Below are 24,887 nucleotides of genomic sequence, written 5' to 3' on the forward strand. Positions count from 1 at the left end.
CTGATTTCCACACATCATTACGTGTCACTTACGCGTATGCGTCCCTTGCAGCGTTCACAAAACAAATGTAGCGTTCATGCAATGAACGCTCCTCCCATGCGTACGCATCATTCGCGCGTACGCGTGGGTTGCAAAATGTCAAATCCACGCTGCGCTCAATTCACGCATTCGCACGCCTTCTAACAAAAATCACATCCACGCGTATGTGTCAAGCATGCGTACGCGTCGATAGCAAATCTTCGAATCCAAACTTCGCACTTTGTCTCAGGCGTTCTCTGATAACGAACGTAGCGTTCTCACTGAGTGAACGCTGATCACATCCACACGTACGCGTCATGCACGCGTACGCGTGGGTCTTCAAGATTTGTATTTCGCGCCAAGAGTTTCTCCTTGTTTAAATCATGGGCCACGCTTTTAAAAGCGTGGCCTAAGGCTCCAAAGCGTGCTCAAACTTCAAAAGTATGTCCAAAATTCTTCCTTTGAGCTTATTTTGTGCTTTCTGCTTCTTTTCCTTCATCTTTTCACCTATCATCAACCAAACAAATACATCAAAGCCTTGGCATAATTATCAAATCTTGTATCATTCATATTATCAACTAAATCTTGTAAGAAATCTAATGAAAATGCATAAAATTACCAATGTTTGATTGAATTAAGACAAGCATGAAATTATCACTCAAACACTTACTTATTGCCTAAAAATGCATGAACACCAAATAAAAACTAATAAAAAAGGCTTGTGAAACTAGCCTAAGATGACTTGTCATCAACCTCTAGGAGCAAAACTCTTCCCTCGGTTCTGTGGGAATGATCCCCTTTGGCTTCCCCTCTCTGTAGCTTCCTTCTTCACATATTCCTCGGTAACTCTGCTCTTATTTACCAACTCAGAGAAAGTCCTGATCTCCATAGGCCCTACTGAGCTGTAGATGTCGCTTCGGAGCCCTCCTTCATACTTGATGCATTTTCACTCTTCGAAGTCTCCTGGAGCTCCTTGACACATGCGGGAGAACCTGAACAGCTCCTCAAACTTATCTGTATACTCAGATACAGACATAGTACCCTGCTTCAGCTGCAGTAGCTCCAGTTCCTTGGCTGTCATTACAGAATTCGGAAAGTACTTCTTGTAGAATTCTACCTGGAAGGCATCCCAGGTGATAGGATCATCACCCTACTGCAGGAGACATCGGGTTCCCTGCCACCAATGTGATGCTTCTCCGGTGAGCAAGTAAGTATCAAACTCGATGCATTGTTCCTCAGGTACCAACTACGCTTGTAGTGCTCGCTCCATAGCTTGAAACCAAGTGTCGGCTTCAGTCAGATTGGTGGTTCCCTTGAACTTTGGCGGATCAACCTTTAGGAAGGTCGCCAACGTCATCTGACCTTGAGTCCCATTTTCGCCATTTCTCCCATTATGATTGTTGTTCATCTGCTACCCGAGTACCTTAGCAGTGGCCTACATAGCAGCAGCCATGTTCTGCAATGCAGCCATGAAGTTCACAGGGTCATTCGGGTTGGTTTTCGACCCTTGAGTACTGATAAACCCCAATTGCGTGGTTTATCTTGTGCTTATTTTGGGGGATTTTATCACCTTTTCCCACATTTATTTAATGAAATAGCATGGTTTTGTAATTCTCCCTTGATTTGTGCTTAAATGTGAAAACATGCTTTTTAGGCAAAAAAATTGGTGATTTTAATTCACTTTAATTCCATTCGATGCCTTGATGTGTTTGTTGAGTAATTTCATAAGGCAAGTATCGGATGGAAGAAATGAGAAGAAAAGCATGCAAAGTGGGAGAACTCATGAAGAAATGAAGGAACCGTAAAGCTGTCAAGTCTGACCTCTTCGCACTCAATCGACCATAACTTGAGCTACAGAGGTCCAAATGAGGCGGTTTCATTTGCGTTGGAAAGCTAACATCCGGGGCTTCGAAATGATATAAATTTTGCTATATGTTGCTTCGCGTTCAGGGGCGCACACTCGCACTTTGCGCGCGCGCGCCGATGCTGTCCGTGGCCCACTTTAATGAAATCGCCCCCAGCGATTTTGCAGCTCACTTTGGGCCCAACCCAACTCATTTCTGATGCTATTCAAGCCAAGGATTGAAGGAGAGTCAACACACTTAGTCATAGTCTAGTTTCATTATGCTTTAGCTTAGTTTCTAGAGAGAGAAGCTCTCACTTCTCTCTAGAATTTAGGGTAGTTTAGGTTTAATTTTCTTAAATCCAATTTTCAATTCTTGTTTTGATTTAGTCTTCCCTTTTAATTTCTTGTTACTACATCTTTGTTCTTCTAGTTTTACTTGTCATTTCTTATTTTGCTCTCTTTAATGTTGATGAACAATTGTTGGATCTTAATTTTCGTTAATGCAATTTTATGTTTCCATGTTCTTTTATGTTGATCTTGCTTTATATTATTGATTAATTGCTATTGATAGTTATGGGTTTCCTTTAATGTTTGCATTTTATGATGTTTACTTTTCTTGTACACTAAGTGTTTGATAAAATGTTTTCTCTAGTTTTTGAGTAGTTTTCTTTGCTCTTGGCCTAGGCTAAGGGAATTGAGTGACCTTGAGTCATTTGGGTCTCATTGAATTGGTGATTTGAGAACCCTGTGTGATCAATTTGAAGCTCATTGACGCTAACCCACTACTAAGCTAATTAGTAGATAGGTTAGGACTTATGGGTGGATGTGATCAAGCCTATTTAACGTACTTCAAGCCTAGGAGTAGATATTACATACTTAAGGCTTTGGAAGTAGATTTAATGGGTTGGCCTCTCATAATTATCAATATTTGGTATGTAGACAAGGATGGTGATCTCAATTACCTATGTCTAGCCAATAGTTCTTACTATTTCTTTTATTAGTTCTTGTTGTTTTACTTTCTTATCATTTATATATTCTTGTCAAATATCAAATCAACCCCCCCTTTGCATTTTCATAGCCAATAATTAAACACTTCATTGCAACTCTTCGTGAGACGACCCGGAGTCTTAATACTTCGGTTAATTCTCATTGGGGTTTGTACATGTGACAAAACCATAAATTTAATTTGATATGAGAGTTGTTTGTTGGTTTGGAGCTATGCTTACAACGAAATTCTTATTTCTACAAGAGAAATTTCTTACCGACAACGATTCCAACTTATCAAATTAATGGCGCCGTTGCCGGGGAGTTGCAATGGTGTTATGTTTTTGGCTATTGTACATATGTGAATAGTGTGAATAGCTTGATTTTTGGATTACTTGCTTTTTTTTACTAGTTTTAGGATTTGGTTTTCTTTGTTTCTTATTTGATTTTATTTTTCCTTTTCTCTTGCTATCATGAATTCTCACCTTGGCTATGAGTTTGGTTCTAATTGTGTTGTAGAAAATGTGAACTTCAATGATGACACTCATTATGGATGGAACCAACAAAGATGGGAGGAGCCTCAAGGAATTAATCACTCCTATTGGCAACAACCTCCGGATACTTATAGGTATAATTACCATTCTAATACATGTCAATTCAATGGCTATGGTGACTCCTTTTGTGATAATCAAGCACCACCACCATATGCTTATGATTCTTATCCTCAACATGAACCTCAACCCTACTCACAAGCCCCTTTTCACCAAACACCTCCATATGACCCCAACCCATATCCACCATACCAACCGCCTTATGATCCATATGAACCATATGAAGAACCACCCCAATTCCACCACCAATACCCTCAAGAACCACCACCTCACTACCTTTACCAAGATGAATCACCTCCCATGTATGATAACTTTCAACCACATAATAAATTTCCCTTTCCACCACAACCCTCCAAGGAAGAACACCCACATCCATCCATCCAAGAGTCAATGGATCGTCTCAAGGAAGAAATGGATCAGCTTCAAGCAATAATCCGTCAAAAGGAGCAAGAGGAAGTCCAAAGGAGGAATTATGAAGCTATTGAGGCTAACCTTGCCAAAATTAAAGCCAACTTAGACTCATGGGACTCATGCAACAAGCAAAGCATCTCCACAGATGAGTGTGAGAAATCAACCGAAGAAAGGAGCATGAAGGAGATTTTAGAATCTCAACATGAGGACAAGGAGATGGGGTATGTCTTACAACAAGTGGAGGAGGGAGAGATTGTTAAAGAAGAAGAAGAAGTGGTTGAAGAGTTAGAGGAAGTTGAACAAGAGGTGGATTCCAAGTTTGAGAACACTTCCACACCAAGTAACATTGTTGAGGAATTTGTGGAAGTTGTTGAACCCTCTTCCATTGAGCTTGAAGGCGATGTTAAGGAGGGTGCGCAACCTCCTAAGCATATAATGAATGATGAAGAATTGGAAGAAGGTGAGCAAGCAACAAATCTTCCTCTTAAAGATGAGCCCACACCAACACATGATCCTTTGGTATTTAAAAAATCTTCTCCTCTTGAAATTGAGGTGGATGTTGAGACAAGTTCTACATTACCTCCAAGTTGTGATATGAAAAATGGAGGAGAGCTAGAAGAGGTTGGTGAGGAAGTAATTGGACATGAAGAGCCTTGTCAATAGGTGAACATGGAAGAAGCTTGCCAAGAGGTGGAGGTATTCAAAGAAGAGCACAAGGGAATGGAACTTACAGGACCATTGGAGACGTCCCTTCCTAAGTTACCATCCAACACAACATTCAAGTGGGTAAAACTCTTATCCCTAAGCTTTAATTTCTCACTTGAATATGGTTTGCTTGAGACGGATGGGCAACTTAGAGCTCTTTGTGGGGTTAAGAACAAAAGAAAATTGAGTAGTGGGTGGAAATGTCAATCAAGGTTCTTTATGGTTGGAAATTCAAAGTTCAAGTGCAATGATTGGTATAATTCTCAACTAAAAGGGTCTAGGAAGATGCTTTGGTGTTCACTTGAGAATTCGGATCACTTTCCACCCAATTGGAATTGTGATGATCAACTTGAAGATGGGTGTAGAAACAAGATTTGGGATCCAGGAATAGATGAAAATCAATTTTGGAAGCCCTTAGCTTGTGTGCAACTTCATCAAAGCTTGGTGCTATTAGTTTTGAATTTTGGAGCACAATGGAAAACCAAGCATTGGTGGAGGTTCCAAGATGAATTCAAGCACAAGCCACCATAACAAGGAGCTTCCCAAATGTCCAACTTAAGGACTTAAACTAAAAGTGCTAGGTGGGAGACACCCCACCATGGTAAACTCTTTCCACTCTCTTTTAGATTTGGTTAATAAGTGATTTGAGTTACCATTGTTAGGTAGTTTTCTTCTTTGCAAACTTTTGTTTTAATATTTTGGTTGTTGGTTTGTTTCATTAGATTTGTGTCTTAAGTTTGTAGCTTAATTGTTGAGTTTATTCAGTAGTTTAGCATGTTGAACAAGGCTTTTATGGTGTTTGGATAGCTGTTTGGAGGTTTGGAATGCTTGGATTGGTGCAAGAACATGAAAAAATTTTGAAAAACAGAGCACCATCCACGCGTACGTGCACTGCGCGCGTACGCGCGCCTCAAGCATTTTCGATCATCCACGCGGACGCGCCATGTACGCGTACGCGTGGATGCAAAGATTTCACCTCCAAGCCAAATTTCAGAGAGCTGTGCCTAACTTGCGCCTACTTTGTGCGCGAGGCACAAACCAACTCGCGCGTGCGCGCACGCACGCCATGCGTGTGCGCGCCGATAGCGCCATTTGCACTCCTGGTACATTTTCCAGAGAGTTGTGCCACTTTTGTGCCTATTCTGTGCCTACCACCCGCGCGTGCGCGCACTTTGCGCGTCCGCGCCGGTAAAAAAAAAAGGAGTTTTTTATTTTAATAATGGTGTTGAATTTTCTTATTCAATTGTTGAGAATTTCTTGGTTTATCTTGGTGCTTCTTGACTTGTTTGATATTGATGGGTAATGAAACTTTTGAATCAATGCTTAATCTTGTATGACTCTTGTATCCTTTGTGCATTGATATGAGCTTACATGTTTTTTTTTTCATTACCCATTCTTTCTAGTTGAACTTGATGCTTTTGAGTGCTCTTCATGCTTTGACTTTACTCTTGCATCAAGTGTTAGTCAATATGCCTTAGCTTACATTGTCTTCTCACTCACATGTTGTAGCTACCATGTAGTGAGGACCCTATTCTTATTTGGCATTAGCCCCTGCCTATATTATATTTGCTTTAATATCGTTGATATAGGCTTAATTCTCTTTCTTTTTCTCTCCTTTGAGGTTGGCCACCAAAAGAGGGAAAGGATAAGCTTCAAATGGGGCAACAAACAAGTCCATCTGCACAACCTTTTGAAGGATCTCATCAATTGCAGCAACCCACCCACCTTGTTCTTCTTTGCATGCACCGAGGACGGTGCAAATTTCTAAGTGTGGGGAGGTCGTCCGACCGATTTCCATGGGTAAAAATTTCTTTCCTTCAACACCAATTTCTTTGTTAGTTAGTTGTTGCATTGCATGATAGGTTGCATGTTAGTTATAATTTGTATATATTCTGTCATTTCTTTTTATGTTAGGACTACTTGGTTAGGGTGATGATTTCTTTTCCAAGAAAAAATTATTTTAGGGCACCCTACCAATTTGAAAAAAAAAAATTTTGTGACAAACTTTCTTGAAAGAATTTATTTTGGAACATGGTTTTTGAGCTAAGAACACAAGCTTGTGAGATTTGAGCCTAACTGCGTGGTTACATTTTATAACCACTTATTCTTCCTTCTTGTGTGTAGTATTCTCTTTCTATGATTGTAATCTTTGATTTGTTTGATTCTCTATGTCCATTATTTTGTGTATTCATGCATTTATATGATTGAGGCCATTGTTTCATTAGCTCACTTACCCAAATAGCCCTACCTCTTCATTGTTAGCCAATTTGAGCCTACGATTAACCCACTTTGTTCTTAATTTTAGCACATTACAAGCCTTAAAGCGAAAAACAATAAATGTCCTTTATTTGGATCTTTGATTAGCTTAGGCTAGTGTGTGTGTATCATTCAAGTATGGAAAAACTTGGGACATTGGTTGAGAAAAAGGGTAGTTTTGTATTTTGTTGTAAATATTAGGAATTGGGTAGATACTCATGTATTGATAAAATATATAGACCTTATGCATTGATGTTCATGTATATAGTTTGAAAAAAAAAAGAAGAAAAAAAATTATAGAAAGAAAAGAAAAAGAAAAGAAAAGAAATAAAAAGGGGACAAAATGCCCCGAAGCAAAGTGAAGCTCAATAAAGATCAATGCATATGAGTTGTAATCAAAAAGAAAATGCATGAGTATGTGAAAAAGTGAAAAATGGGTAGTTAGGATAGTCTAAATTGTATAGGTTGCTATACAGGTTAGGTGGGAAGTTTAAGGTAATCAAAGATTCAAATTTCAAGTCCACTTGACCAAATATGCATCCTTACCTTAACCCTAGCGCCATTACAACCTATGAAAAGTCCTCATGATAATTGTGTGCATGCATGAAATCAATGTTGATTATTAGATGAAAAACAAATCTTGGAAAGCATGATTAGGAGAGCATTGAGAGAGTCGACCCTATACACTTGAGCGATTAGAGTGCAAACACTTTCGGTGAGGGTTCGATGCTCAACTCCATGATTCCCGGCTTTCATGAGCGTTCTTCTTGCAAGTCTACTTGAACTTCATTTTTATACTTGAATTGGTAGGATTCATGAGTCATCATACGACCTTAGCCCTACCCGTTTATACATGCTCTTGGAGGATTGATTTATTTTTAACCAAGTAGGTAGAATCATTTTGCATTTAGTTGCATTCATATAGTTTAGGTTGCATATAGTTTATTTACATTGAATAAATGTTGATACCCTTTGTTCTCTCTTGATTTTAGCATGAGGACATGCTTAGTTTAAGTGTGGGGAGATTTGATAAACCCCGATTGCGTGGTTTATCTTGTGCTTATTTTGGGGGATTTTATCACCTTTTCCCACATTTATTCAATGAAATAGCATGGTTTTGTAATTCTCCCTTGATTTGTGCTTAAATGTGAAAACATGCTTTTTAGGCAAAAAAATTGGTGATTTTAATTCACTTTAATTCCATTCGATGCCTTGATGTGTTTGTTGAGTAATTTCAGGTTCATAAGGCAAGTATCGGATGGAAGAAATGAGGAGAAAATCATGCAAAGTGGGAGAACTCATGAAGAAATGAAGGAACCGTAAAGCTGTCAAGTCCGACCTCTTCGCACTCAATCGACCATAACTTGAGCTACAGAGGTCCAAATGAGGCGTTTCCAGTTGCGTTGGAAAGCTAACATCCGGGGCTTCGAAATGATATAAATTTTGCTATATGTTGCTTCGCGTTCAGGGGCGCACACTCGCACTTTGCGCGCGCGCGCCGATGCTGTCCGTGGCCCACACTACAAAAAAAAACTGATTAAAACGTCATTAATATTAAGGCAGTTTTTTGAAAACGCCACAATATTCATGGATTAAGGCAGTTTATGTCACTGCCATAATATATTTGTAAATCAAGGATATTTTAAGTGATTTTGGCAGTACTAATCGCTGTAGAAGAAAGCCCAACCTAAACCTAATTGCAAGTAGAAGAGTAGAGCGTGAGCAACGAGCTTCTCCTCCAGTGGCTTCTTCTCCTCCATTGATGCGAGCTTCTCCTCTATTCTTGTGAGCTTCTCTGCCATTGATGCGAGCTTCTCCTCCATCGAGCTTCGGCGTTCTATCTTGTGCGAGCTTCTTACCCTAACTCGTATTTTCCGTGTCCGTTCTCCCTTCTAGGTTTTTATACAAAACTCTTATCCTCTTCTTCTTCATCTTCTTTTGATTCATGATTTGTTACTTCCTCTCTTTTTATTACTATTCTTTCGATTCCTTGTTTTATGTGTGTGAGAGTTGCGTTGGTGTGGCAGAATTCGAAATCTTCATCACTGCTGCTCTGCGAGCTTCTCCTCCATCAATGATTCTTCTCCTCCATCGATGTCATGTCCATCAATGCTTCTCCTCTGATGGTACATTTGCTTCCGTGGATGCGATTTGCGAGGTATTCTATTAGTTTCTGTTCTTCGAGCTTCTCATCTCCTCATCTACCTTATTTCGTTTGATTTTAGGTTTTGATTGTTCTATGCCAACTGCTACTTATTTTATTTAATTCCAGGTTTTGATTTTCTTCCTTGTTCAATTTATTTTTAGGTCAAAAATTGGGGATTGTTAGAAGAAATTGAGTAAGGTCTTCACTGAATTTCTTCATAATTATAGGATTGATTAGAATCATGTGAATACTTGTTTTCTCCTGGTATTACGTGCACTGTGAACTGCATAGATGTTCTTCTTCATGTTTTCTATTGGCAAAAAAGCTTTTAAGGAATTTACTTGAGTTGTTATACTTTTTTTTAAAATTTGAAAGCTTTTAAGAAATTCCTCAATGTTTTCATCCAATCAGGCAACCACTGTCTTCGATAAAAGAATATCTCAAGACATTGCAATTCAGGAGGCGCTTCCATTGCATTAAGTACACCTTAATCGTGGTTAATCTCTGACTCTACAGAAGAAAAGCACAGTTCCAAATTTTAACTACTTAGGTACATGAAGCAAAATATGCATTTGAATGAAGCTGTAAAATTTTCCATTTTGTCTTTTTTTTTCCTGCCTCTTCCTTCAACCCCAAGGCCTTCTAATGCCTTTACATGCTTCATAAATTGCACAACTTAATTGGTTCTTTTACATATATGAGTTAGGACATGACAGCTATAATAATTGGTTTAATTCCAGCTTGCACCTGTCTCAACAATTGTGTTCTGCACACCCGACAGGAAAACATTGGATGTAATAGTTAGCATTGAATACCATCGCTCCTCTCACTCTCTCTGTAACATTACAGATAGATCTTAGTACTCTTATCTGTTGTATTTTTTATCATCCTGTTATTAATGTGATCAAATTCCATTTTTGTTTTAAATCAATCAACTCTTATGACTGATATATGATTTTTTTAAATCAATAGGATGGTATCCTTTTTGCCATAAATATGTTGAATCAACAGCCGCTTCCATTTAGGCAAAGCTCAAGAGATGATTTATGGATGGTGTTTGGGTAAGAGATTTTTTCTTCTCTCATTTATTTATTTTTTAACTGATGTATGTGTAAGATATATTGGAGTCAATATTCAGTTACGGTGCAGATGAAACAAATGAATAAATTTTTAACTTGGAACAACAGTAATTCTTAATCTATATATTTTCTTTTATAAAACATTGATTAATTATAGCTTTTAGCATTATAAAGAGTTAAGAGTGATCTGAACCTTCCGGATGTATCCACTAGGTGTTTATGTGTGTTCTGACAAAGGGATCGAGTGTGAGTGGGGACACACCCCCAAACCATTTGGATTATCGTTGCAAATTATTGTTATTATTTTGGCAGATTCCTGATTTTGCATGCTCGCCAAATCCAGAGAGTGAGTATATTATCCTATTCAAAGCTTCTCTTTCAATTATTCTTTGATATTGTACTTGATTTAGATATTTGGGATCTATATGCTGAAAGATGAGCACGAACCAACCTTAGAAGACGTTCTGCAACCTGGCAAGAACATGTTGGCAGCTGGTTATTGTATGTACAGTAGCTCTTGCACGGTATGCTATCATCAAATTTCCTTCACACATGTGGTGTTATGTTAAGTAGTTTAGTTTGTGTTATTAGCTTCTTTGAGATGAGTTAAATTTTGATTGTATGGATTGATTATTTTAATGTTTTGTTGCTGATTATGCAGCTTGTTTTGCTGCTGATCATTGGTCCGGGCATGGGCACTTCGTGCCATGGCAGGAATTAGCCTTCATGTAATTGCACCTCTTGTTCTTGTTGCGGTGGAAAAATGTGTTTAATCAGGTCAGGTTCTGAAAGTGGACTAAGGATTTTGCAATGTGAGAGGCATGTTATTTTACTCATAATGTGTTGTTTCATAGCAGGATATAACTAATCAAGTGCTGCTTATATGAGGGGCCGCAGTAGAATGATCAAACAGATGCGGTTGAGAAAATCTGCTGTTAGTGTATTTGGATATGTAAGTTGGTCGCTTAATCTTAGTTGTTATAGAAGCGTTCTGTGGATTTCAGAGTATGCTAAGCTTTACTTTTAACCATCATGTCTACTCACCAGCATATATCTCCATTGTCCAGGTTCACGAGGTTAAGGATAACATGAAAGATAGGGTAAGAATTATACATTACTGGTTAATTTTAGTATTGATTTATCAGCAATTGTGTGCCTAGTAAGTGATGATTAGCAAGTAGTGTTCTCTCTTGTCATTGTAGTTTTAAACATGACGTTGTTTTATAATTCACTCTGCTTAGGAAGCCCAAACTTATGGTGATCCTGAACTTCTGGATGATTCTGAATTTTTTCAGCAATAACTGAAAGAATTTTTTGAGACAGTTGATCTTAATTCATCTGGTAAAACACTTTGTGGCTGAAAATCTTCACATATAGCTCTTTTTTCGGCCAGTGTTTTTAATTTCCTCATCAGTAATATTATCCGCCTTGAGGTTTCTATCACTCCCAGATCCCAAATTCTCTGAAGGCCCATGCATTTGATGTAAGTACCTAACAAGGTTGGTTGTTCAAATTATGAATAATTGACCCTGCCTATTTACTTGATAGGATAGGTGAGTTCCATTCCTCCACTCTTTGTGCTGATGACACAAGATCCTCTATGTCTTCAATGATATAAACGAACTTTTACCTTCACCTTGTCACACAACTCAAATTTCACTTTCAGTATCCTTTGTTAGGAGTTGTTTCTAACTTGGTGTTATAATCTGATGTTTCTTGAAAGAATTGAATATAATAAAATTTGAAAAAGTGTCATTTTGTTTAAAGTCCTTTGGAAGGATGCTTAATTTATCAGTTCAAACATTCAACTGATTTACATCCTTACAAAATCTTAGGATTGAGTATTTCCCATGCGTACCAGTTTGAGGGTTAGAAATAGTAGTCATAAGATTAGATGAATAATGTATCCCTAGTTAATAAATAACATCCACAGTGGCAGTAACATTAAAAATATTTTATATAGTTTCTTTATTTATGTTTGACTGTATAGAAATACTACTCCTCTGAAGTTCTAGTACTCAAACAATTCAGGAAACATTTTTCCTCCATATTCTTTAAAACCTCTCCTTTCTCTTTTGTGTGGGTTTGCAAATTTTGTTTTCTTATTTTTCATTTTATATTGATTATTTCTGTGTTTATGATGCTTGTCTTAACTATTATGTCCATAATTTTGTAGGCCGTGAAGAAGAGTGATACTATTTTTATTGGTCAATACCTGTTTACAAGAAATGAAACAACTTCTGTGCGGCGAGGTAATGTTGCCTTTCATGGATAAAGTTTATTGCAGAATTTGTTCTTTATTCAATTAGCTCCTTTTACTAAGTTGAGAGAAAATAAATTGATTAACGGGTTGTAGTGATTAGTATTGATATCCAAGACAAACTGAATAACATATATTTCCCAGAAAAGAAACTCGGGTGTAGAATTAATTGTGGGTGGGAGGTTGTTTGTTCTACCATGGCTATATATAATTATATATGATGCTTTAAATGCTTCATGTTATTGTTTTTCATTTTTTTTTTAAATGAATAAGCGTTACTTTGGTTCTTATACCAAAATATGATTATAAATAAGAAAGATTTCAATACCTATAATAAAGAAAAAAACTTGTAGAAAGAGCTAATCAATTAAAAAGTTTAAAATTTTTTTGAAATTAGTAAAAATGCATGTATTTAAACGTTAGATAAAAGATGAACTTCCAGAAAGTAATTATACTCTAGAAAATAGCTTGAAATGTTGGATATTATGATTGGATTGGCCAAACTGTATTACCAAATTCCTGGATTTTATTTGGAGCGGTGAATTTGGCTACGGTAGGTTAGCATTTTTACCTTTTGTTTTTATCTAGGTCAAAATTATTGGAATATTTTATCTATTTTAGGTAGGTGTCTAATTAATAGATTTTTTTTTTTATAAAAATTTAAATTTTGATGGGCTTATCTATATTGGGGGTGGGGATATATGCATAATCATATTGCCCCTGCAGATCAAATCCTTTGATTTCTTTCACTGGCCACTATGTCATATACATGGATATATAAACAAGATTACTGTTTGGTTGTTCTTAATTCTCATTTTTTGTTTAAATTTATTTTGTGATGTTCAAGTTAATGGTTTATTTATTTATTTTTTTTATTTTTTTTTAAATTATATTTTTGTTGTAGGAATTGGATCAAGAGAGTAAGATTCCATCGCCAAAAGAGTTAAAAAGTAGATCTTTTGAAGCGAATAATAGAGCAGTGTGATTTTTTTTTATGATAGAGACTTGATGTATTAAGAGTTATATATTAAGACTTTCAATACTATATTTGTATAGGAGTTATTATTTTTTATTTCCAATACTAAAAAATTATATATTATGTTTAATATTTTATTTATGAGTTATGTAATATTTTGTTGATGAGTTATGATTTCTTGTTATTGTAAAATTTTAAATAAAAAAATTATTTGTTTAATACGGTAAAAATGACCTTTTTAAACGACAAAAAATGTCATTTTTAACCAATAAAAATGGCACTGTCATGGTAAAAACGGCATTTCAAAAATGTAATTTTAACTAACCAAAAGTCACTATGTCAGGGTAAAAACGGCGGTTCAAAATGCCGTTTTAACCAACCAAAACGCTACTTTGTCAGGGTAATAATGGCGGTTCAAACTGCCGTTTTAACCAATAAAAACGCCACTCTATCAGGGTAATAATGGCGGTTCAAACCGCCGTTTTAACCCATTCAAAAACGCCGTTTTAACCAATCAGAACACCACTCTGTCAGGGTAATAATGGCGGTTCAAACCGCCGTTTTAACCTATCCAAAAACCGCCGTTTTAACCCAGGAAATAACGGCGGTTTTAACCGCCGTTTTAACCTATTCAAAAACCGCCGTTTTATCACAGGAAATTGCGGCGATTTTCAGAAAACCGCCGTAATAACCAGAATGGCGCCCAGAATTACGTCACTTCCAAAAACCGCCGTTCTTGGTAATAACGGCGGTTCAAACCGCCGTAAATACCCAAAAAAACCGCCGTTTTAACCAGAATTTTTTGTAGTGCCACTTTAATGAAATCGCCCCCAGCGATTTTGCAGCTCACTTTGGGCCCAACCCAACTCATTTCTGATGCTATTCAAGCCAAGGATTGAAGGAGAGTCAACACACTTAGTCATAGTCTAGTTTCATTATGCTTTAGCTTAGTTTCTAGAGAGAGAAGCTCTCACTTCTCTCTAGAATTTAGGGTAGTTTAGGTTTAATTTTCTTAAATCCAATTTTCAATTCTTGTTTTGATTTAGTCTTCCCTTTTAATTTCTTGTTACTACATCTTTGTTCTTCTAGTTTTACTTGTCATTTCTTATTTTGCTCTCTTTAATGTTGATGAACAATTGTTGGATCTTAATTTTCGTTAATGCAATTTTATGTTTTCATGTTCTTTTATGTTGATCTTGCTTTATATTATTGATTACTTGCTATTGATAGTTATGGGTTTCCTTTAATTTTTGCATTTTATGATGTTTACTTTTCTTGTACACTAAGTGTTTGATAAAATGTTTCCTCTAGTTTTTGAGTAGTTTTCTTTGCTCTTGGCCTAGGCTAAGGGAATTGAGTGACCTTGAGTCATTTGGGTCTCATTGAATTGGTGATTTGAGAACCCTGTGTGATCAATTTGAAGCTCATTGATGCTAACCCACTACTAAGCTAATTAGTAGATAGGTTAGGACTTATGGGTGGATGTGATCAAGCCTATTTGACGTACTTCAAGCCTAGGAGTAGATATTACGTACTTAAGGCTTTGGAAGTAGACTTAATGGGTTGGCCTCTCATAATTATCAATATTTGGTATGTAGACAAGGATGGTGATCTCAATTACCTATGTCTAGCCAAGAGTTCTTACTATTTCTTTTATTAGTTCTTGTTGTTTTACTTTCTTATCATTTATATTTTCTTGTCAAATATCAAATCAACCCCCCCTTTGCATTTTCATAGCCAATAATTAAACACTTCATTGCAACTCTTTGTGAGACGACCCGGAGTCTTAATACTTCGGTTAATTCTCATTGGGGTTTGTACATGTGACAAAATCAAAAATTTAATTTGATGTGAGAGTTGTTTGTTGGTTTGGAGCTATGCTTACAACGAAATTCTTATTTCTACAAGAGAAATTTCTTACCGACAACGATTCCAGCTTATCAAGTACCGGCACGTCCTCTCCCACGGCCTCGACTGCATCCATGAGGCGCCATCTGGTTCCTATACACACCAAACAATCGATATCAAGTTGATCAGTCTCAATATCGGAAGTCTAGTGCTTCAAAGTCCCAAATGCATGCTCATGAACGTCTATGCCAGTTATATCAGTCAGATATCCTAATGGCAGATAAACACAAACATAGAGAATGCACAGAAGCATAGTCAGTCCGTCCCTCAGGCTCTACAAGAACAAACTGCTCTGATACCATAATGTAACACCCTACCACGTAGAGTCTTATTCTTAAGTCATAAGACAGAGGTGACAAGGTATTACGACCTCTATAAACAAAATTTAGTACATATAGTATTGCAAGAACGTTTATAACTAGGAGCCTTTGAAGAAAAAGGGGTATATCAAAACCGTTTAAATCAAAACACGCAACACTCTTATCGATAACGTAAATGAACAGATAGAGAATAAGCTAAAGCGAAAAGATATACAAAAGATTGCCAAAATACAGATATCAAGACTCAGAACTCGGTTTGCGAAGATAACCGGTCCGAGCATATAAGTATATATATATATATATATATATATATATATATATATATATATATATATATATATATAAGAATTGCCTAAAAGAACCCAAAAGACAAAATACAAAACCTGTTTCTCCAAAATAACCTCTAAGAGGAGTTAATACAAAATACATATACAGTGGAGAATATAAGTATCTAAAAAGGTATATAAGATCAAAATAAAATCCCAAAAGCTAAGGATCTCTGCCAAAAGGAAGTCTCCAGCATGCCTCAGCGAGGAGCCTCACGTCCTACATCTAAAAACCAAAAAAATCTGCATGGGTGAGAACCGCAGGTTCTCAGCATGGTAACAGTGCCCAAATATCTAACATGTAATGTACTGGGAAAGCCAAAGGCAATCCTAGAACCTCCAGATTATAATCAAAGCGTATAAATACAACTAAACCATAAGAAATGAAAACAGGCGACTAACTTAAGGATCTTCAGGCTAACTAGATATCCGCTTTCCAAATCCTGCAAACCTCCCCCGCCAACAGTAATTGAAATGCAAGCACAAGTATATGAAATAAAGAAATGCACAAGTAGGAAGCAAGTAAGACAATTAGGCAATTATCAAGTAATGATGCAAGCAATTAGGCATTCCAAACAAATCACATATAATGCATATGATGCATGCCTGTCCTAGTGGCTGATGAGTCTCATCTGTCGGTTATAAAGCCAACCCGACAAGTCCTGGTAGCTAACCATTGGACTGTCTCTCTATCGTGAATCCCCAACTCGAGTTATACTCAACATAAATCATAATTTCATATATATCCAACACCCTCACTGGTGTATATTTACGGGGGCGATCTCATCCGGAACTTTCACAGTGTCTAGCCACACTTACGACATAGGGTCAGCAGAGAATCAAGTCTCCACCTGGAGCACGTGGTGGCTAGCCACTGCTTTCACCTAGGGAAACTCGTATCTCAGATAGGTGGAGTGCAACCATCAAAATAATCAACAATTCAGCATATATGCATATAAATCACAGCCGTAAATTAACATTCATCTCAGCCACCCGGCTTACAAATCATGATCCGTAATCATCCATAATCATCATTACACACAGCCATTCATCTCACATCATATATAGCACTCCACCATCCTCCTCAACACCTCATATTATCATCATTCATCATACTCATCATAACATCCCCTTTCTTCCTCCACAAGTTACCCTCTTCCCTAGCTTACTCTCATTCACTAGGCATTTTACATCAATTTAAGATTTAGGGGATGAAATTGGGTTTTATAAGTGTGAAATAATATCTCGGAAGGTTACAAGCTTGTTACGAATGTGAAAGACTTAAAAACAATAGCTTTAAAAAGGAACTGGGTCGCGTGCGTACGCACAGGGGTGTGTGTGCGCAGGCCCAGAAGCATTTTTAAAAGTGTGCGTACGCACAGGAAGCAAAATCTCCAAGGTTGAGTGCGCGCACAAGGTGTGCTAGCGCCACCAACAGCATGCCATTCCCAACGTGTGCGTGCACACAGATCTGTGCGTACGCGCAGCTTGCAAGACTTCCTTGGCCATGCACACGCACAGAGCATGCTAGCGCTCCCAGCAGTAGCCCCATTCCTGTGTGTGCATACGCACAAGGCTGTGCATGCGCACAGGCTCAAAATTCCGCGGGGTGTGCACGCACACAGGGCTGTGTGTGCGTACACAAACCAGAAATCACAAATTCTGCAGAATCTTCAGAATTCATATTTTTGAACCAAACTTCCAACGATAATATCTCCTTCCATAAAAATCAGATTTCCATAAAATTTAAACCATTTTAAAGCTTATGAAATTATCTTTCCTTTGATATAAAAATCATCAAATTCCAAAAACGATAGCTCAAGATATGATCCGTTGAAGTTCATCAAAATTCCATTTTTACCAAAACTCATAAACTCCCCATTTTTAAAACATACACTTACCAATCCATACCAAATCAACCCAAAACTCAACCATTCCAATCATCAATCATTTCCAAACCTCTTTCAATCATCAACCCACCAATTCCACCATATTTAGCCAATTCTCAATTTAACAAGTCTCATATCATAATCAACATTTCACACCTCAATCTCCAACAATTATTCAATTTATCAATCACCTCATATACAAATATACACATACCAATATTATCCTTCTATCATGCTCATCAATAAGAGCCTCAACCCATATCATCAATCAAACATATAGTTCATATCACATACAACATTACATGCTTTACCAACCATTACAACCACTCACAATCATTTCCACCATCATTCATACATTTTTAACTCAATCCAAATTATCCAACAAACACATCAACAATTCCAAAGCCCTATCCTAGGGTCACTAGCCTATGTTTTCACAACAACATTACATTTTAGATACAGAAAACTGAAACCATACCTTGGCCGATTCCCGTTCCACCCGAAACACTTCTAATTTCAACCTTCAAGGTCCCCAAAGATTCACCAACAGATTTCCAAGTACAAAGCTCCTTTCTAAGCTTTCCAAAACCACCAATTAAGCTCCAATACTCACATACACAAGGCCTAAGCCACAATATCACACCAAAACACAATAACTAAATATCCAATACCTTAAACTCAACATTCTCACTAGGGTTTTAGATCTTTTACCTCATCCAAGGATCAAAGAATCAAGAACAAGCCTTCGCTTCAAGTTAATTTGAGCCTACAACATCCAAACTCAAAAATCTCAACACTTTACCCACCAAAATTAAAAAATGAGGCCTGAGGATTCGAGGAAGAAAATGTGGCTTACCTCAAGAATAATTGTGTTGGTTTTGTAGAGCTCGACACCGCGGTTGTGTGGCCACAAATGGTGCGTCAATCGGAACTCCAGATCAAAAGTTGTCAACATTGGAAGATGGAACAAGGGTTTGGAAATCGGAGCTCCCAATCTTGGGCCGATTTCTTTAAAATTAGAGTCAAAATTTTCATTTTAAATTTCTCTATCACATTAAACTATAAAAACCTCATTTTTCACTTTCCAGAATATATTTTAATTTGTGGGTTAATTAGCCACTAATTAACTAGGTTTCATACACTGAATTACCGTTTGATGCAATTGAACTCTCAAAACATCATTTTCTGTTTGTCTAACTAAGTAAATCACGCAATCATTATTGTTTAGTCCATCAATTCTTGTGAGATCGACTCTCATTCACTTGAGGTACTACTTGGTACTACCCGGTGCACATGCCGGTTAGTTTGTGGTTATAAATTCCGCATCATCAGGCAAATAGAAAAGAGAGTTATTGTTGTTGTAGGTGCATAAAACAAAATAATAAAGAGAGCAGTACAAAATTAGTGTGGAAACAATAATGAGAAATCAGTTAAGGTTTTGGAGATGCTTATCTTTCCAGATTAGTACTTCTTACTGACTATATCAACAATGAATGATTCATTCTATGGCAAACCCGTAAGTGATTAACGCCAGGGTCAGTGGTCAATTAATCTCGTCTAATCCACATCAAATGCCAGGGTCAATGGTCATTTAATCTGGACGAGGATAAAGCTCATGCAATTCAATCTCTCTTGATCTTACTTAAAGTGCCACAGACAAGGTCAGATCTTTCGGATCAGAGAATGGAGCCCAGTATTCTAGCCTTAGCACCATAGAAACCTTAATTACCCAAAACTGACAGGATTTCATGTCACATATCCTAATCAGCCCCAGGTAACCCTCGGTTTAGGAGATATATTCTCAAGTTGTAGTTTAATACTATCCGATCAGGGACTCATAAGAACTCATTTAGATGAAGAATGACAATACATAATAGAATGGAATCAAACATATGTTAAAATGGAATAAGTAATAATATTAATTCATGGGAACAAGCAGAGCTCCCAACCTTAACCTAGGAGGTTTAGTTTCTCATACTTTACAGAGAAAAACAAAGAAGATCTGTCTGATGGTGTATCTTCTATAACCTAAGTGACCTCCTCTTTAAATAGTAAATACTAACCCTAAAAGATATTAATTTTAAATAAAAAAGTACAAAGATATGACTGGATAAGCCAAGGAGTGTTAAAATCCACTTTGGGCCTACTTTGGTTGTGTGCTTCGGTCAAGGCTTGGCATTCAACTTAGAGAATGGGAGTTGAACGCCCATTACGGGGTGAACTCGTAGCCCTCTGCTCCCTAGCTTGCGTTGAATGCTAGTTTTCGGCGTTCAACGCTGGAGGCTGGTCCTTCTTGGGCATTGAACTCTAGATGTGGACGTTCAACGCTAGTTTTGGGCATGATTCTGGGAGAAAAGGATAGACTATCATATATTTCTGGAAAGCTCTGGAAGTTAGCTTTTCAACGCCATTGAGACTTCACTAATTGGACCTCTATAGCTCAAGATATGCTCTTTAGAATGCACGGAGGTCAGGATTGACAATATCTGCTATCCTTTCTTCGTCCCTGATCAAGATTCTGCCAAACTTGCCCAAAATTCACCCAAAATCATAGAAAAAATACAAAAACTCAAAGTAGCATCCAAAAGATAAATTTTGCACTAAAACATAGTAAAAATTAATAAAATCTAACTAAAAACAACATGAAAACAACTAGAAAAAAGGGTATAAGATATCCACTTATCACAACAACAAACTTAAATTGTTGCTTGTCCTTAAGCAACCAAAAAAAAGATAGGACTAATTGGAAGAGAAAAATACATCAGGTTTTATAGTTGTCAATGAAGCTCAGTTCCAATTACTGAATGGGGCTATTAGCTCTTTATTTCTGAATAGCTTTGGCATCTCACTTTCCTTTGAAGCTCGGAAATATTGGCATCCTTTAGAACTAAAACCCGAATGATATTATTGATTCTCCTCTTTTTGTTTTTCTTGGTTCTTGAACCTAGCTTCTTTTTGGTGCTTTGCACCTTTGAGCCTAGCCGTGCCTCTAAGCATTTTGTTTTCAAGTATTATCACCAGATACATAAATGCCACAAGCACTTAACTGGGGGAACCCTTTAGATTTGAATTTAGCTTTGCTTAAATTCTCAGACAGTGATGCTCAGAGTTCTTAAACGTACTCTTTATTGCTTTAGATCATAACTTTAAATGCTTATTCTTAAGATTTTCTTGACACCTTCACACCACAAGCATATAGTTAGGGATAGCAACTCATTTGAGCTTTTTAGGCCAATTTTGACCCTCCTAACCATTGATGCTCAAAGCCTTGGATCCTTTTTCTTTTGATTTTTCTTTTTCTTTTTATTTTATTTTTTTCTTTTGCTGTTTTTTTTGTTTCAAGAATCAATCCTTTTGATATTTCAGAGAATTAATAATAATTATCTAAATTCACTGTTCTTCAAGAGCCAATATGCTTAACTTCAATATCAATTATGCACAGTTAATTCATACATTCAGAAAATAAAGATAAAGCCACCACATCAAAGTAATTGGAATAAATCGTGATATAACTTGAAACCTTGTACATCTTTACTATTCCTTTTTCAATAAATTTTTATTTTAAGCTTGTTGAGGGATACATGAGATGTCTTATAACAAAACAAAGAAAAGAAAATAATACTAGAAAAGAACAAAATACTAAATGTGATCATACACTAGAATAGAAGATAGATAATAAGATAAAGCACAAAGAAAACAGAAATAAAACAAACGAAAGGAGGATGAAACTAAACCACCTTAGTGACGGCGGCTACTGCTCCCTCCAGGGAATCCTCTGGAGCATTTGAGCTCCTCAATGTCACGCCCCTATCTCAGCTGCCCATCCATCATGCTCCTCTAATCCTCCATTATTTGATGGAGAATGGATGATTGATCTTGATGCTCTATCCTCAGCTGATCCATAGATGAAGTCAACTCTCCTAGAGATGTAGTCAATTGGTCACAATAATCTCGGGGAAGGAAGTACATTCCTTAAGGCATCTCCAGGATCTCTGGTGGAGGCGGCTGAATAGGCTCATGCTGTGGTCCATTTGCAAGCTCTCTCACATACTCCATCCTCCTTTTTGTGATGGGTTTGTCCATCTCAATGAGGGTATCTCCTCCTATGCGAACTCCAGCTGAAATGCATAGGCGATAAATGAGGTGAGAGAATGCTAGCCTTACTTGGGTGGAGGCCTTCTGAGCTACCTTGTAGATCTATTGATGAATCACCTCGTGCACCTCCACCTTATTCCCGAGCATGATGTAATAAATCATCACCACCCTCTCTATTGTAACCTCAGATCGGTTACTTGTGGAGATGATGGAGCGTTGGATAAGCTCCAACCATCCTCTAGCCATAGGCTTGAGGTCAAGCCTACCTAGTTGGTAGGGCTTGCCTTGTGCGTCCCTCCTCCATTGAGCTCTTTTCACACAGATATCCGCAAGAACTTGCTCCAGCCTTTGGTCAGAGTTAACCCTTCGAGTGTAAGAATGCCAATCTCACACTTTCGGGGGCTAAAATCTAGGATTTGTTCTCTGACCATGGTGCGCCAGTTTTTGGGCTCCAGGTTCACACTAGTGTCGTGCTTCTTGGTGACCCAGGCATTGGCAAAGAATTCTTGCACCATTGACTTTCTAACTACTGAAATGAGATTGGCCAGAATTTTCAATCTCTTCTCTAGATTTCTTGTTGGATCTCCGGATACTCATCTTCCTTGAGCCTAAAGGGGACCTCGAGAATCACCTTTTTATGCCTCACCACGTCATAGAAGTGGTCTTGATGTACTTTGGTGAGGAATCTCTATGTTTCCCAAGGTTCAAAGGTAGAAGCGGGGGCTTTTCCTTTTCTCTTCCTTGAGGATTCTCCAGTTTTTGGTGCCATGGGGATTAGGAGCAAAAAGCAGAACTTTTCCAATACCAAACTTAAGAGTTTGCTCATCCCCGAGCAAATAGTAGAAGAAATTTATGAAGGCTTCGGCCTTGTGGGGATGAAGAGTGAAAAAAGAGAAGTTTATGAAGGCTATGGTGAAAGAGGGGAAGAGTATGGAATGCGTATGTTTGAAGGATAGAATGAGGGGTTATTTATAGTGGGTGGAGAAGGTTGTGGTTCGGTCATATGAAAGGGAAAGATGGGGGAGAAAGTTTGAATTTGAAGTGGGTGGGGTTGGTGGGAAAAGAAGGTGATGGGATTTATGAGTGTGTATTAGGAAGGGGGAAAGTACGGTGTGAGAATCAAGGGTGAAAAACTAGGAGAGAGAAGGAAGGAAGTGAATGATAGGAGGGGTAGGTGGGGATTGGGTCGGACCCACTGGCTTAGGAAGCTTCAAATTCGAATAGGCCTGCCCCCTTCTGGGCGTTCAACACCAGTTTTGGGCGCTGAACGCTGGGGAGGGATACTTTGTTTTTTAAGTTGGTGGAGCGTTCAATGCCAGGTTTGGGCGTTGAACACCCAATGGGGACCAAGAAAATAGTCCAGGGCCACTCCTGTATGGGCGTTGAACGCCCAGCTCTCCTTCCCGTTCTGGCGCTGGGTGCCAAACGCCAATAAAAGGTACCTCCAGGGTCTTCAGTTTTCATTCCTAAGCGTTTTTCCTTCTGTTCTAGGTGCTACACATGATCACAAACATTAAAAAAGCAACGGAAAACTATGGAAATTAGTAAAAAATAAAATAATATATAATCAAACTAAAATGAATGAAAAGAAGGAAAATAAAAATACTACACATATGATTGGGTTGCCTCCCAACAAGCGCTTTTTTATCGTCATTATCTTGACGGCCAGCTCCTTTACGGAGGTTGATAGGGGCCCAGATCTTCATTTCTCGTGGTGAACTTTCTTCCTGTGCTCTCATGGATTAATTCAACATGCTCCAGAGATAGGATCTTGTTCACAATATGTGGAATGACTGAACTTCTAGTGAAGACAACTCACATGCCACGTGAGAAGTCTTCAGTTGGAATCTTCTTGTTCCTCAAGCCCTTGGGTACCTCCTTCTTGGTGCCTCCTTCCTCAGTAGCTGGTGATAGATGTCCAGTACCAAACTTAGGTTTGATGTCTGGGGGCTCCGTAAGACTCTGCACTGAGAGAGAGGGCCGAAATAGCTCCCATAACCTCAGAAATAGCTCGCCTTTTTTCACATCAATTAAGGCCTTCGCAGTAGCTAAGAAGGGCCTTCCAGGGATGATGGAATTATCTTTTTCCTCTCCAATATCAAGTATCACGAAGTCCGCAATGAGGTAAAGGTCTTCAACCTTTACACGGACATTTTCCACCATGTCATATGCCCATTTTAGGGACTTATCTGCCATCTCCAGTGAGATTCTAGTGGGTTGTATCTCTTGGATCCCCAGCTTCCTCATTACAGAGAGAGGCATAAGATTAATGCTTGAGCCAAGGTCACACAATACCTTCTCAAAGGTGATGGTCCCTATAGTGCAGGGAATAAGGAAGCTTCTAGGATCTGGTAGCTTCTGAGGTAGCTTGTTTTGGACCAGGTCGCTTCATTCCTTGGTCAGTACCACAGTCTCATCCCCCTTCAGGGCCTTCCTTTCAGAGATAGCACTTTTTAAAGAGGCCATATAAGGGGGTTTCTTCTCCAACACCATTGCAAAAAAGATGTTAACTTGCAACTTCCCGAGAATTGCCAAAAACTGAGCAAGTTGCTCATCCTCAGGCTCCTCTTGCACGACCAAAGAGGGTTATTCTTTAGGTTCTTCCATCTTTATAGGGACGTGCATGGTGACACTCCCGGTCTCCTCCTGAGCCTTGATCTCCTTCAGTTCCTTAATAGTAGGATCCTCCTTAGATCCGGCATAAGCTTTCATAGTGACGGCCTTGCACCCTTCCTTTGAATTCACCTCAGTGTTACTTGGAAGAGTGTTGGAGGGAGTCTCGGGTATCCTCTTGCTCAGCTGACCGATCTGCATCTCCAGGTTCCGAACGGATGGCCTAGTTTGTACCATGAAACTATGAGTGGTCTTGGAGAGGTTAGATACTATGTTAGCTAGGTCAGAGAGGCTCTATGTGGGAGTCTCCATCTGCTGCTGAGAGGGTTAGAATGGTCTATTATTGAACTGGTTTTGGTTCATTTCACCATGATTGTTGTTGAAGCCTTATTGAAGCCTCTACTAATCTCTCCACCCGAAGTTGGGGTGATTCCTCCATCCCTA

The 24,887-nt window shown here is 38.1% G+C and overlaps 1 protein-coding gene across 1 annotated transcript; it reads left to right on the forward strand.

The window, feature by feature from the left end:
- Positions 1-10,023: 10,023 nt before the first annotated feature.
- On the forward strand, positions 10,024-10,777 carry LOC107648618 (fructose-1,6-bisphosphatase, chloroplastic-like). The gene is made up of 4 exons (XM_088489915.1): positions 10,024-10,038; positions 10,270-10,402; positions 10,492-10,580; positions 10,718-10,777. The coding sequence occupies exons 1-4, from the start codon at positions 10,024-10,026 to the stop codon at positions 10,775-10,777; spliced, it is 297 nt and encodes a 98-aa protein (XP_088346041.1).
- The last annotated feature ends 14,110 nt before the right edge of the window (positions 10,778-24,887 follow it).

The sequence above is a fragment of the Arachis ipaensis genome, chromosome B6 (genome assembly GCF_059453495.1).
Source record: "Arachis ipaensis isolate K30076 ecotype BB chromosome B6, ASM5945349v1, whole genome shotgun sequence".
Lineage (NCBI taxonomy): Eukaryota > Viridiplantae > Streptophyta > Magnoliopsida > Fabales > Fabaceae > Arachis > Arachis ipaensis.